This window comes from Zophobas morio, unplaced genomic scaffold, assembly GCF_036711695.1.
Source record: "Zophobas morio isolate AGI-343-1 ecotype UQ-CSIRO unplaced genomic scaffold, CSIRO_AGI_Zmor_V1 ptg000024l, whole genome shotgun sequence".
NCBI classification, from domain to species: domain Eukaryota; kingdom Metazoa; phylum Arthropoda; class Insecta; order Coleoptera; family Tenebrionidae; genus Zophobas; species Zophobas morio.
The window spans coordinates 4159483-4175606 of record NW_026972129.1 but is presented as its reverse complement, the minus strand read 5'-3'; the positions used below and the strand labels follow the sequence as shown (position 1 = coordinate 4175606).

General features: G+C 35.2%; 2 protein-coding genes and 2 long non-coding RNA genes across 4 annotated transcripts in view; 2 read left to right on the top strand and 2 right to left on the bottom strand.

Moving 5' to 3' along the window:
- The window catches only part of LOC135134792 (uncharacterized), a 30404-nt gene that overhangs the window by 11195 nt on the left and 3085 nt on the right, over nt 1-16124 (top strand). The window lies entirely within an intron of this gene.
- On the bottom strand, nt 901-1870 carry LOC135135025 (uncharacterized). The gene is made up of 3 exons (XR_010281426.1): nt 1408-1870; nt 971-1359; nt 901-924 (listed from the first exon to the last, which is right to left on the bottom strand). It is a non-coding gene; the product is annotated as an uncharacterized LOC135135025 (long non-coding RNA).
- On the bottom strand, nt 6770-7247 carry LOC135134797 (uncharacterized). Its single transcript, XR_010281382.1, has 2 exons — nt 7009-7247; nt 6770-6952 (listed from the first exon to the last, which is right to left on the bottom strand). It is a non-coding gene; the product is annotated as an uncharacterized LOC135134797 (long non-coding RNA).
- Nucleotides 12707-14274, top strand: LOC135135323 (piggyBac transposable element-derived protein 4-like). The gene is made up of 2 exons (XM_064064348.1): nt 12707-13769; nt 14240-14274. Exons 1-2 carry the CDS (start codon nt 12707-12709, stop codon nt 14272-14274), a joined length of 1098 nt encoding a protein of 365 aa, XP_063920418.1.

Sequence of the window (16124 nt, the reverse complement as noted above, 5' to 3'; positions counted from 1 at the left end):
TTGTAACCACTCGTTAAATTGTAAGGTTGGCATTACAGCCAATGGTGTTTTTCACATGAACAGATTGGTAGCGGCGCATATGTCAAAATTTGACAATTACGCACGAGAGAGTTTTATTTAAATATCTCACAGTTTGTTATTAAACCATACCATTGAAAAATGGTACCGACACGGCATATTGTGATAAATAAGCAGATGAAAATGGCACTTGCCAACTGCCACAATGAATTGAAACTTGCTTATCCCCAAGCATCCTCCCGAGAACTTGAATTCAAGCTTGTAAAAATCTTTTCAGTATGTAGTTATTCTTATACCATGGAAAGAGAGTACTATACTATGAGAGTAACGTATCGACATTCGGAACTTTTTTCATGTTATTACAACATGGTGGTATGTCGAAGGACTTTTAGTTTTAACTATCTCAAGTTGAAAGTGTATATCTCGCTTTTTAGTACAACATTGTCTTTTCAAGTTTTATACCCACTCTTTATATCCTACACAATACAACTAAATGTCCCTCATTAAATTCAAGCACTGCATACTTTCCCTGTAAACTTATCATTAATTCCTATCCTTTCCATAGTGTTCTCGATGTCAAGCCCACAAAATTATAACCCAACACCAATCTGGAGAACCGTTACAAGAAGCAAAGTGGAAGCCAAAACAAAAATCGCAGTGGTATTCAAATTTGGAATTTAAAGAAGATCTAACCTACCGTATATTTGACAAAAACAAAAAAAATGAGTTTTTTACTCTTCAGGATTTGTTTATTTTTGCGAAAGAACATTCAGAATATACAGCAAGTTTAAATACTTTACGTTGAGTATTAAAATCCATGGGATTCAGATTTAAGAAAGTTAACAACAGAAAAATAATTGCTTTTTGGTTATTTGGTCTATGCGTTCCCAATGTTTCTAACCACTCCTGTAACAGTAAGTTTAAATAAGCCGTCAAATTATTTTCAACATACCCATTATTTTAGCCTCTGAATTTTGAGAAGTTACATTTTGTTCATTACTACCACTAAAATCGTCAGGACGGAGGAGCATAGCCAGACCTATCGCCTTCAACCAAATTCCTTGTACATTTTGTAAATAACAAGTAGTACCAAATATTAGAGTTATTAAACATAACATTAAAGACTTGTTGGTGTCCCATTTTTTTGATGAAAAATTCCATTGCAACTAATTAAGGTGATCTACCCATTATAGACAATTTTGGTGTTGCTCGCGAGATTGATCATTTCAGTCGAGAGAGCTGATCTTTCGAGTCATATCATAGTTAGCCACACATATAATTATCACGTATACTCATGTACAATAATTTAAACAAATTCTGAATATCTCAGTTATTCCCCATCTGTAAAGTAATTTTTATGAAGCAGCAACAATAAATAAATCAATTCACCTTGTTTTTTTACCAGCCCAATATTTGATTTCATTCGTGACCACAATATTTTTGGGTTCATTTTATCGTAATTCGTAAACGTATCGACTGCAAGTCTAAATTACAGCAGGTGGCATTCTTTCTACAGATGAAAGATAAAACACGTTTCTATTTATCGTTGCTCTTGTATTATAATTACCATGAAGACTCAGGTCATCCTGTTTTTATTGAAAATTGTTTATCAGTTTTTACAATATTGCGACAAGTTACAATGATAATTATGAAATAACCTGTGCAGGAGTGCAAGAATTGCAGTGAAGTCGAACGTAATCATGTGTCGCGAATACATGAATGAACTGACATTATATTGACAGGTCACCAAATATGTCACCAGGTTACTAAAAGACAGATTTACACTGAATACTTTTTAAAAATTTACACTAGGGAGTGGTTACAACCTTATGGATTTGAGTTTATATGTTTCGTACCAAGTTGATTTAAAAGACTTGGAGTACTGACGATTCTGTCGCTTATCAATGAAAGTTAAATGAATTAACGGTTTTGACAGCTCGATATTTAGCAAAATTTGCCGACGTTCTAGCTCGGTTCGCCGTGAAAACGGCGTTTCAAGAAGGAACATGACGAAATGGTACTCGGGATTCATTTTTCACTCACCTATACCTATGAAAGAGACAAAAACACGAAACATCAACACGTGGGCGTTTACTCACGTTCATGCTAATTACCCACGCACCCCGCAGCCCTTCCGTTCTGTAAAATAAATGGGAAAATGATTTAACGAGTACTCCGAAAATGGTCGAGAAGCACCGAAGATATCGCCTCAGTTCCGACCGAACGCATGTATAGGAGTATAGGCGCTGAGCCATGGAAATCCGTGTCTATGATTGGGCTTCGTTGGTTCAAGTGAACCGACGTTCTGGCCGCTTCAGTTAAAGAACTAGGAGCATAAATCGTACGGTATTCAACCGAAAATGTCAGCAGAAAGCGTAAAAAATTAAAAATCATCTACAGATTTGCCATTTCAACATATTTTTGTAACTAAAAATGCATTGAAAGCTCTTTTTTAATTAGAGGAGAGGCGGTGATTGTGGAATACCCTTTTTGTTCTTGCTTGCAGAAAAAAAATGTTTCAACAAAAAATCATGTAACTATGTCAAATGATAGGCTAATTATTATTCTATAAACCTCTCAGAAGATTTTTTTCAATTATGGATTTTTGTTCGATATATAACAAATTTTGTACTTTTATGTAATTTTCGGGGGTCGAGAAAATGGGTGGCTATTGTGGAATACCGCCAAAAATCTCACATTATCATACAAAGGTACATGGAAATGATGAAATATTTGGATTGTTTTATTAAAAAATAATAGATTAATTAAAATTAATAAATAATTCTCAATTTTATTTACTTTGGCCAACTGGTAAGCAATTGAACGCACATCTTTCCTCGTTAGGCCAAAAAATTTCGACTCCATAGTTAGCAGATATTGAACAAGTTCTTCTTCTAGTTCAGGAGGTAGGACAGCTTTCCTGCCTAATTTTTCTTTCTTAATTTCCTTGTTTTTTTTTTAACATATCTATATAAAGTCGTTCTAGGCACATTGAAATGTTTGGCTGCCCGCAAATAGCCCATTTTTTTACTTTTTACAGCTACGGCAGCTTTTTCCATATCGCTTTCGGACCATAGTTGTTCTTTTTTGACTGACATAGTCCTTAAAATACAGGTAATATTAGAATTAACTTAAAACCGGTTAATGTGGAATAGTCCACATTACCGTACTAGTCAGTATTCCACATTAACGCAACGAGCCTACGAACGATTTTTATTAAAAAATAATAGTAATACCGCATAAATAAATGTTAAATGAGATGGCATTTAACTGTTGATTAGAGACGTATTCTGTATGACAATATCTATGACTTTTATAACACTTATATGAAAAATATAAAGTAAAATTGAAACTTACCACAACTTTTCTACTGCGCAGAATATACAAATAAATTAATTCTTAGGTTATGTTCACAGTTAAAGCAGGTAACTGCAGCTGTGCATTATTATCACTGCCGGCTGTATTATATCCTGCCTGTTCATTTCCACAAAAATGCATTGAAAAAATTTTGCCGCAAGGGCGTGAGGGCAGCACTGGAGGGGCGCTTTTGACCTTGACAATTTTCAAACAAACTTCAAATTTGAAGGTTTATAAATAGGTTAAATCGGGTTAGGTTAAATGTTTTGAACAATTTATTAAACGGTTAAACGTTGAATCATACATCGTATCCTCTCTATGGTGCTAAATGGTTGAAAATTACAACAAAAAGGACTAGCAAAGGTGAAATTTTGCAAAAGGCACTTCTCGATTTCCCATTAACTGTTTCCCGAAGGGAATTCTACATCAGCCCCTGTTCACGTTCCTCACCTTCAAAAGTTGTGCAACTGTTTTCTTGTGTTCCCGACATTACTCCTCGCGTGTTGGTGACTATAAAAAGTTAGGTTATATTGGAAACAGCTTTTCCCGTTAAAGAGTGTATGAATTGGGAAATTTAACATTTTTTTTTGTAGCAAAAGGAAACATTAGAAGGTGAGGAACGTGATTAGGGGGTGGTGTAGAAGAATTGTAACCAAACAGTTTGTGCGAAATCGAGAAGTGCCTTTTGTGAAATTTCACCCTAATTAGCGCTGGAAGAATATAAAAAAACAGACAGGTATGTTTATAATTTTAATACTTTTCTTGAATGGGGTTTATGGGTCAAATTACTAAACAATGTAACATTTTCAGTTCTTGTATAACCAAAATTTGCAAAAATTGGTTTCAACACTTTAGATAATATTAAGTTTGCAACCATTACTTTGTGGTTTTTATCTTCACAAGGCAAAAAAGCTGAACTGGCAATTGGCTCCAATAACAAAGACTCCACCACAGTTCTTAGATGATGATTTACTGGTATATGTTCCAAAATATCAAATGTAATTTTTATAATTTTATTTATAAAATTTGTGAATGATCTTGTGGGATATTTTAATTTTCCTCTGTCTTGCAGATATATCAAGTCAAGCAACGGGGTAGATTTTGCGGTGGTTAGTAATGAATCTAAACAATTTTTGCACTCTAACCTTTCTTCAATTGTTCTACAAATATATCCAGATAAAAACGCAACTGATGCAGAGTTGATATCTGTGAAAATGGTATTAACGAATGTTAATTTATGAAGGTCACTAATTTCTTCAATTATACTGTCAGGTATACGTATATTTGTTTCTGTTGTAGATCTTTTAGAAGACTGAATTTGACCAATTTTACTCAAGTGATTACAGTGTGAATATACATTTGCTGATTCGGAAGTTGTTACTAAACCTGACTTAATTATTCGTTTAATAGCATAGTGTGCAGCCCTGGCATCAGTAGCGTCCTGAGAACCACCGCATAATCGGACATTGCTAAACATCGATTCAACTGCATCTGAGCTAAATGCTCGCGTCAAGACATAGAAAAAGCCACTCTCTTCAAGTAAATACTTGATACATTCTGCAGTGCTTTTGGCAGTGAATTTTACTGCTTCTGCAGTCTCTTTAGTCAATCCCGTCATTTTATTTGCCTTTGAAGATAATTGAATGGAATCTATATAAGCAGGTAAAGTTTTTAACATCCAGAGAAGGCGTTCATCATTAATATCTGTATATGGAGCACTATTTTCATTTACTTGCCGGATGTGCTGAGTTTTGTCATTGACATCATGAATTTTAAAAAATGTGTGCATCATTTCCATAAACTTTAGAGTCTCTTCAACATCAACAAAACCTGGATTGTTATATTTTCCCAAATACTCTATTGCTGCTCTTACTTCTATGGAAAATACTTGCACAGCACGACGGACGTTCATCTTTTCTAAATTGGTTGGGCAAATATGCTTCCTGGTCAAAAACTTTACCGGTTTAACAATTAATTTGTGTTGCATATCATATATTTTCTTTAAAAATCGTGCAGAAATAATACCGTTACCAGAATGCATGTCATGGTCCAAAAATATGTTCCTCAAATTTTTAATAATATGACAGTAATCAAAGCTCATAAATAATGGTATTGTTGGTTCTATTGGATGTTGAATATGAGTCATTAAATTATTACTTGATGACAGAGATTTGAAAAGGGCCACATTTGACTTATGGTTATCTGTCACAATTCTTAAAACCGTAAATCCGCAATTATGTAAAAGTTTCATTACTTTTAACGTCAAATTCACAAAATCTATGTTTTTTAGAGTTCGATGGAAGAAATATCCGGCGGGTATCGTGTACTTAGTAGTCATGCCGTGAACAACGTAACATAACATTTTGTTGGCCAACGTTGGTTTTTTTCCAATTGTTTGACTACTCTCATTGGTAGTCTCTAACCCATAGAATTTGTCTTCTGTACGGCTGTAACACAGTTTTTCCTTGATGAACATGTCGTCAACAATTAAACTACAAATCCTTTCAACGGGTTGTAGCACTTCGGCTTCTGCTTTCAAGCGTGCCTCTATAAGTCCTGTAACATCTTGTCCATTTCCTATATACCGTTCTAAAGTACTTCGACTAGGTAATTTCAATATAGAAGCTTTACCATAGTTGTATCCCTTTGGGGATGAAATCCTCCAGGCAATACATGATCTTACAGTTACTTCTGACCATCGAGATTTTTGTTTGTTGTAATTTAATATTTGGTCTAATAGAAATGTGGCTTTTGGGTCGTTATTCTTAGCATCAGCTTCAATTTTTTCGAATATACGGGCTTGATTCGTTTGATTGTCAATTTTTAATTGCAGTTTTTGTAGCTGTTGATTTTTCAGTTTGTTCTGTTTGTCCAAACGGTTTACTTTCATTTTCAGTTTTTTGATTTCAAGTTTAAGTTTTGATATATCATCAAGACGAAGATCAGTATTGGAACTTAATGTTTGGGATTCATTATATAAGGACTCAGGTTCAGAAGGAATTGTTGAGTGACTTAAATCAGGATTCTACAATTTAAAAAAATATAATTAAAATTTATTAACTCCCAATAAAATATTACTGGAGGTTCTTCTGTCGATGTTGGACACGTGGATGTTGATTGGGAGGGAGGAGATAATCTTGGAGTAACAGTACTCTAAAATAAATAATTATTAGAGGAAAGTTCTAAAAAAAGTGTGAAAATAGGTAGGAACTGAAAAATAATTTTACTCCTGACTTTAAATTACGTTATTAATGTACTGTTCGCTTATATTTTCACAGTTGTAAGGATTGTAATTACAGGAATAATGGATGATGAGGGCTTCATATTTATAGGAGTAGAAGACTGGGCAAGGGCAACGAAGGATTCGTGTATGGATGCGTAATAAGCATCATCACCCTATAAAAACTATAATTTTATTTCTGTTAAGTTTAAAATGTAAATAAATATACATGAAAAACTGTTGGAACTGCATTTTTTTGCAAGCGTTTACTACCATTTGCTGCAAACTTAAAATCTGTGGGTTTAAAGTGCAAATTGCAAATGGTTGAGTACTGACTGACGATCTGCTGCGTTGGAGCTATAATAATTAATATTTAGTATTAAAAAAATTAGTGTTCAATAACCTTTTCTTACAACAAAACTTCTCTACTTTATGTAGCCATTTTTCTCTTAAGAGGGGCTCAGAGGGAAACTGATGGAAAGACTTTGAGTACTTGGCAGGGCACTGGGGCACAATGCATTTTTTGTGGAACCGCATTTTCGTCCCAGTAAAATTAACGTAACAACTTAAACTATGTAATAATAACGAACCACTAACTGAAGTTAAACGACCAAATAGGAACAAAACAACAAAAAACACTAATTAAACTATGAAATAATAACGAAACACTAAACGAGTTGAAACGACAAAATGGGAACGAAACACCACAAAACAAATAAAAAAGGAACGAAAACTGCAAATCAAAAAGAAAAACAACGAACAATAACAAATGGACTTCACAAATAACTACTTTCAGCGCGCTTAAAGATTCTCAAGAGAATTTTAATTTGAATGTCAGATTTGACACCAAAAAACAGTGAGTACCATCCAACCAACATAAAATAATAAAAATTCCTAAAATGCGCCCATCCGCTAGCGCCCTCACTAAAATCGGAGGATACAGTGGAACTACAGTTATGAACAGGCCGTATTAACTAATGCAGCAGGTCGTGATTATTATGCACCAAAGGGTATTTGAGTTATGCCAGCAGAACACAGATAGCGCTGTCATTTTTTTCAAAATAGTGATATTCCACATTATCGCCCTATTCCACAATCACTGCCTTTCCTCTACCAATTAAGTCAATCTGTTCTTAAGATATATGCTGTGAGGCGCCGCCTCACTTGCCTCATCTGACGAGCCGCCACTGAATTGAATGGTATTAAGATATTAGAATACATAGGTTTAAGGTCAAAAATGTACAGTTACAGAACTGAAACGTGTGTTTCAAAAAAATTAAAAGGTATCAAGAAAGCAGTATTGAAGAAAGAAATAAGTTTTGAAGATTACAAAAATTGCTTATTCAATCAAACTGAATACTTCCATAGACAGAGAGTGATTAGGAGTCATAAACATGATATTTTTACTGAAGAAGTAAAGAAAAAGTCTCTAAGTTGGAAAGATGATAAAAGATACCTTTTACCTAATTCTACAGATACATTAGCTTATGGACACGTATTAGTATCATCATAGGTACGTTCATGGACACTGTTGAACTATTTTTTATTAGCGTTGAAGTAAAAAATTAAGAAAACAATAATAACAATTACGATAATAAACGTAAGAATAAAAATAATAATTTTTAATTTATTAACTTGTTGAATAAGACTTGAAAACTTTTTTCTGAATTTTGGATATTCTTCATTGAATATATTTAAATTCTTGAATACAGTATTTTCCATTTAATTTACAATTTTTGAGTTTTTTCATTTATTGCTCTCATATTTTTAGTATGTCTTTCAAATATTTTGAGAGTTCTTTTCTTTACATCATCGATGTTTGATGGTATTACTACTGTTTTGTTTCTTAATTCTGCTAATTTCTTAGGATCATAATTATTGTAGTTGTCTAATTTATATTCCAATTCATCGATTTTATTATTAGCGGATTCTAGTTCACAGTCTGTCATAATTAATTGTTCAAGGAATAAATTAGCTGTTTTTCTTGCAATATATTTATCTACTACTTCTTGTTTGAAACCAACTATTTTTGCTCCATCTTCTAATCTGTCTATTTCAGTAATAATAGGTTTTAAATCTTTTTTCCATTTTTCTTTCTCATCGTTGGGAATGTATGAAACTAATTTGTCCATTTATGACTGAAAAGTTTCTAAAGATTTACTAATTAATTTATCTGCTTCTTCATCTAAACTTATATGTTTACGACTACCTGCTTTATGTTCTACATTATCGAATATTTTTTTATTTTTTATTTTATTTTTTCTCTCTTTTGTTCCCAATTGTTCCGATTTGTTCTCTTTTGTTCCGGATTGTTCCCGTTTGTTCTCATTTGTTCTCGTCTTACATGCAATCTGAATTCCAACTGAATTTAATCCCATATTTAGGGAATTTCTAGAAATATTTTTAGATTTGCAAAATTCTGTCTTTGTTAGTTTTTTATTTATAGTCGAATTGAGATATTCAATAGCAAAATTACGATTTCTCATTTGAGTTACTTCATTGATATTTTTTGGTATATTTAGCTTTTTATCAAGAGTAAAAGATTTGTAACTATTTTTAAATTGTTGGAGTTCAGATGGCTGTCTTGTTTTTAATGGTGTGTAATACTCTGCAACAATTTTACTTTCTTTATTTGTCATTCTTTAATTTATTAGAAAATTTATCTGAATTAGAAATTCGAAAAAATGACAACAAAGAAATGTTAGTTTTTTACACCTGCTAGAGTACAAGCCCCCAAGCTTACAGCATTTGTGGAGTTTATTTTTATTTCAGACAATACTCATAATTCTCAATACACTTTACCAATGAACACAGTTTGAGATATTCAATGACAAAATTACGCTATAGCCATACTTACCTTACTTGATTAATATTCTTTGCTACCTCTATACCTAAGGGTATACCTGTTTAATTTTTTCTGCTCCGTATAAAAGATTTAAAACTTTTTGAATTGTTGGTGTGTTTGTTAACAGTCTGTCATACTCCGCGACAATCTTGCTTTCTTTGATATTGCCCACATTTATAATTTATTTTTTACAATTTGGGTTGTCAAACGCCCTCCATTTTACCACTAGTGTTAAAAATGACATTATGTTATCACAATTTTTAAAAAACGTAGAAAATCATTAATATAATCAAGGAATCAAATTTATTCTATCTTCTTGGTGATTCATCAGATTCGTATAATTCCTTTGATTTTAAGAATCTTCAGAATCACTCGTATCAAAAAAACTTGTATGCAATACATTGCATGTTGATATTATAGAAAACTACCCTTTTGCTAACTGTATTACCGACATAAGCTTGCGCATGTGCGCACTTGACACTGTAAGTTCAGTTGATGTACCACGAAGTTGCAATACACATTTCAATCGTTTCGTTCAGTTTTATTCACCTATAATTTCCAAACAATCAATTCCACTGGATAAAGCAAAACCTTGCTACAGGTTATGGGCCCAGGGTACTGCTGATTGTTTGGCCGCGTGTAAAAATAAGGTGAATCCGATATATCTCAGTGATAAAAACTTTTGTGTTCCGGCAACAAAATGGCAGCGTCCACGCTACCACCGATCGAAAAACTACTAGGGCGCGAAAACTTCAACTCATGGAAATTCGCAATGCAAACATATTTGGAGCATGAAGAGTTGTGGGAATGTGTTGAGGGTACGAACACTACGGCAAAACAAGTTGCAAAGGCTAAGGCCAAAATAATCCTGTCGATACACCCAATAAACTATGTCCACGTGCAAAATGCGAAGACAGCGAAAGAGGCATGGGAAAATTTAATCAAGGCCTTCGACGATAAAGGACTTACGCGAAGAGTTGGCCTGTTACGTACCTTAATCACAACTCAGTTGGAAAATTGTGATTCCGTAGAAGAGTACGTTAACAAGATTATTTCAACAGGACATAAATTGACGAATATTGGTTTTGTTGTAAGTGATGAATGGCTCGGGACGTTATTACTTGCTGGATTGCCAGACCATTATCGCCCAATGATAATGGGACTAGAAAGCTCCGGTATCGGCATTACCAGTGACTCCATCAAGGTGAAACTATTACAAGAGGTCAAGGTCGATACAAGCAGTTCAAACAAAAATGGAGTAGCGTTCTTCGGAAACCACGCCGAAAAGAAGAACTATACTAAAAATGGGCCACGGTGTTTTGAATGTAATAAAATTGGTCATCTCGGGAAGAATTGTTTTAAACGAAAGGCTCGCCTGCAGAGAGAAAATGGCAAATCTTCCAACACGAAGGAAGCGAAATCCTTCTTAACAGTCTTGTCAACCGGAAACGATCATGTTGAAAAAAATGAATGGTATATCGACTCCGGCGGATCGGTCCATCTAACGAACGACAAAACATGGCTGACATCCGTAAGCAAGCCTCCTTCATCCACGCAGGAAATTATAGTAGCCAATAAAAATCGTCTAAATGTCGATGCAGTGGGGGAGGTAAATTTGGACGTTTGTACAGGTGGTACACCTGACAAAATAAACGTAAAAGAGGTTATGTTTGTGCCAGATTTGACAACAAACTTGCTGTCTGTAAGCAAAATAACCAATAAGGGGCACAAGGTCTACTTTGAGAGCAGTAAATGTAGTATATACGACAAAAGCAACGCCCTCATCGCCAGTGCCACACTGAAGAATGGCATGTACAAACTGGATCGACCGAAAAGTAAGGTGCACGGTGCTACCTCAGTATCGGTTGCTGACAATATACATCTATGGCATAGTAGACTAGGCCATCCGTCAACGGACAACATGAACCGAATAAAAAACGGGGTCGTTACGGGAACGAATTTCAAAAATTCGCTGAGTGAACCTTGCGAGGTATGTGTGCAGGGCAAACAACACCGTCTACCATTTAAGCCACATGTCAAGAACTCAAGCCGACCCTTGGAACTAATCCATTCAGACCTATGTGGTCCTATGGAGGAAAATTCATTGGGAGGATCAAAATACTTTCTCACTTTTGTGGACGACTTCACCCACAAAGTATTTGTTTACTTCCTAAGAAACAAATCAGAAGTACACGATGTTTTCCAAGAATTCAAGAATATGGTAGAAAATCAGACGGGAAATAGGGTCAAGACTCTGAGGACTGACAATGGAACTGAATATGTCAACAACAGGTTGCTCAAGCTGCTGAAATTGTCTGGTATTTGTCACCAAACAACGATTCCACATACGCCCGAACAAAATGGAGTTGCAGAGCGGATGAACCGCACCATCATAGAAAAAACGCGTTGCTTATTAACACGTTGACTGCCGTAATAGTCACACAAATTTCGATCCTGCTGGCCGAAAGTTTTCTATGTTAAAATACGCCAGCAATATATCCCTTGACTTGAAATAAAAGTATATTTTCATAAAAAAAACAATTTTTCTTTTGTTTTGAGGTGAGAAGCATTATATGATTCACGCGGCCCATATAGTTCATATTTGCACTAATGGCCATGTGAATCATAAGCCGATGCACATGAAAACTTGTTTATTCTTGCAGAAATGCAACGCTCTGCAGTAATCTTGTTCATTCTTGTGCGTCCAACGGTAGTGTTGGTTTATTCGGTTTGCGTCCCCTGCATAGTTTTTACTATATCTCAATTGTTGGTGTTGTACAAAATGAATTACGAAAAAGAACAAGAGGAACTGAATCGCCTTTGGCAGGAATGTCTCTCAGACGAAGACGATAATGAACCGTTTGAAGATTCAGGTGATGAATTTGTCCCAGAAAGCTCTGATGATTCTTCTAATGATGAACCAATTTCCAAAAAATTAAAGTTTGTAAAGGAGCCAATTCCTTCTACATCCAGGGATACACCCGACAGTATTTTGGACACAATAAACGATGTGATTGAAAGATGTATGGAAGAAGGTAGTGACGAAGATAATGCAAATGAACACTGTGACAATACTAACGAACTAACGTGGGAGGATGTGAGCGGACGAAATTTGAAATTGTTTCCTTTCACAGAAATAAATGTTGGAGTCAAAGAAGAAATACATGCTGAATATTACGACAAAGGTCCCTACGAGTTTTTCAAGCTGTTTCTAACTGACGAACTGATAAGCATGATGGTGATAGAGACCAACAGGTTGTGAGGAAATGGAAAGTTTTATTGGAACTCTCGTTTGGATGGGTTTGTGTCCATTTTCTTCAATCGAGGCGTATTGGTCCAAATGTGTCGTTTACACCAACAAAATAAAAGACATCATGTCTCGAAATCGTTTCCAGCTGCTTCTCAAGTCGTGGCATTTCCACAACAACGAAATACTGACGGAAGATAGATTGCAGAAAATCACTCCTCTGACAAATCTGCTGATCAAAAATTTTCAAAACGTTGTTATTCCGAAAGAGCATGTATGTATAGACGAAACTTTAGTGCCATTTCGGGGGCGTTTGAGTTTTCGCCAATATATAAGCAACAAAAGACATAAATTTGGCATCAAGCTTTATAAACTGTGTCTTGAAAAAGGATACACATATAATTTGCAAGTATATTGTGGAAAGGATAAAGTACCCAATCAGTCTTCTTCAGAAAAAGTCGTTCTTTCTTTGTCTGACAATCTGTTAGATAAGGGGCGTACAATTTACACCGATAATTATTACACCAGCATTTCCTTAGCGCATCAGTTGTTGAAGAGAAACACACATTTAGTTGGAACGCTGAGAACTAATAGGAAATTTAATCCCAAACATATAACGGAAAAGAAATTACAAAAAGGTGACACAATTGCCGCCGAAAGTAACACAGGTATAGTGATTCAAAAATGGAAAGACAAGCGAGATGTTTGTACTTTGAGCACAAAACATACCGCTGAAATGAAAACAGTCAGCCACTTCGGTAAAGACAGTCAAAAACCAATAGTTGTAACTGTTTACAACAAGCACAAATCTTACATAGACTTGTCAGATCAAATGAAGTCTTACACCACTTCGCTACGAAGGGGTGTAAAATGGTATCGCAAACTTGCTGTTGAACTGATTGTGGGTGCTGCGGTGGTAAATGCTCACATTCTACATCAAGAGGTAGCTAATGAAAAAATGTCGATCACGAAATTCAAAGAAGAACTTGCTCTGAAACTAACTAAAATAGACATTCGTCATGACACAACGCACCATCAACAAGCCGAGCATGTGTTAGAAGATGTAGGAACCAAGAGTCGCCGTAGGTGTGTTGTGTGTTATGAAAAACTTTCAAAAACTGACAGAAAACTTGCCCAGTCAAAAACTCCTCAATCGAGATATCGCTGTATAACATGTAGTAAAAATTACTGTTTGAATTGTTTCTTTGAAGTTCATAAATGTACAAAATAACTGTTTATATTTTGTTGATTTATATGTTTACATATTTTGAGATACACATATTTTCCTATCGTTCACAAAAAATGTTATGTTTCAATACAAATAATATTTTATTTTACATTATGTTTTTGTTTATATTTTATTGAATGCTGTGTTTGAATAAATATATATTATATTACATCGATAGCTTCATTGTCTTTTCGAAAATTGTCAACAAGAAATTTGAGGCTCTGAGAATCAACCTATGATTCACACAGGCGCAGGCCAATTATGGTTTCTATTAGTTACAGCCGTACATTTTAGGCTCCATAAGTATTACATTGATGTGAGAAGCGTTAGTTGCTTTAGCCGGCCACTACAACGTGTAGTGTCTGAGAATCATTTCTTGATACTCGCGGCTGTTATGGCCAAATCTCTATGCATCACATTACGCTTCTCACGGCAGCCAATGTGTTAATTGGTGCCAATTTGAAGAAAAGGTTTTGGGCAGAAGCCGTAAATACAGCTGTCCACTTGATCAACAGAGCACCGACAAGAACATTGAAAGATGTCACACCAAATGAAGCTTACACAGGTAAGAAACCTGATCTATCCTATTTAAAAGTGTTTGGTTGTAGGGCATTTGTTCACGTGCCTAAACAACAACGCAGAAAATTGGACCCGAAGTCAGAAGAATGCATTCATGTGGGCTATGCAAATGGTTCGAAAGGCTACCGGCTCTATCACATAAGAAAACAGAAAATTGTGGAGGCTAGAGATGTTGTATTTTTTGAAAAAGAACTTCCAAATGCATCGCAAAGTGAAAACAATGATTGGTTGTTTTACCCAATCACCGAGAAAACGAACCTCCATGATCATACTGAAGAAAGTGAAGAGTGTGAGATCGAAGAAACTCAAGCAGAAGAAATTGATGAACAAGAAATTGAAGAAATTCAGGTTGAATGTAATGTCCATGAAATTGAAACCAATGATGATGTTGAGCAAGTCGAAAACACCAAAAGAGAAGAACCCGCTATAAGAAAATCAAGTAGGGAAAGAAAAGCAAAGGAATTTTCTGAATATATTTGCTACCATGTTCAGTCGTTGACGAGGGAGCCCAAAAATGTTGAAGAAGCTGTTTCGAGTCCTGAGTGTACAAGATGGCTTGAAGCAATGCAAGCTGAATACGATGCACTCATTGAAAACAAAACATGGACTCTCACAGATTTGCCAACCAATGCTAAAGTGTTTGACAGCAAATGGGTATTTAAAACAAAATTAGATCAAGACGGGAACATAGATCGATTTAAAGCCAGACTTGTAGTGAAAGGTTGTTGTCAACGTAAGGGGATAGATTATCAAGAAACCTATTCACCTGTGGTACGATACAATTCGATTAGATTGATCTTAGGCCTTGCAGTCAAGTATGACTTTGACATTGATCATATGGACGCAGTGACTGCATTCTTGCAAGGAGATCTTAACGATGACATTTTTATTCAGCAGCCTGAATTATTTGAAGTTAGAGGCCAAGAAAATAAAGTTTGCAAATTAAACAAGGCAATGTATGGTTTGAAGCAAGCTGGAAGACAATGGAATTTGAAGTTACATCAAGCGTTTATAGAAATTGGGCTAAATCAATCAAAACGAGATGAGTGCATATATTATCTTTGCAAGGATAATAAGATTGTAATTGTCGCAGTCTATGTAGATGATTTACTCATTTTGGGCAACGATTCAAAAATGAAAAATGAATTGAAGAAAGAATTGGAAAGCAGATTCAAAATGAAAGATTTGGGAGAATTACAGTATATCCTGGGAATTCGGGTAACAAGAGACAGAAAAGAGGGCAAATTATGGTTGGACCAATCAAAATATTTAGAAGAGGTTTTGTCAAAATTCAACATGGCAAACTGCAATCCGACTAAAACTCCGTTAAGTCCATCCGAGAAGCTAACAAAAGAAATGTGCCCAAAATCAACGAACGAGGTTCAAAACATGGAGAATGTACCATATCAAGAGGCAGTTGGGTCATTGATGTATGCATGTCAGGGTACGCGTCCAGACCTGGCATATTCTCTAGCATTATTGAGCCGATTTAACAATAATCCAGGCTCTGCTCACTGGTCAGCTGTGAAACGAGTCCTTCGATACATCCAGGGCACAAAGGACTTCAGACTCTGTTTTACAAGGACAGAGAATGGAAAACTTGCAGGTTTTTGTGACGCAGACTGGGCAG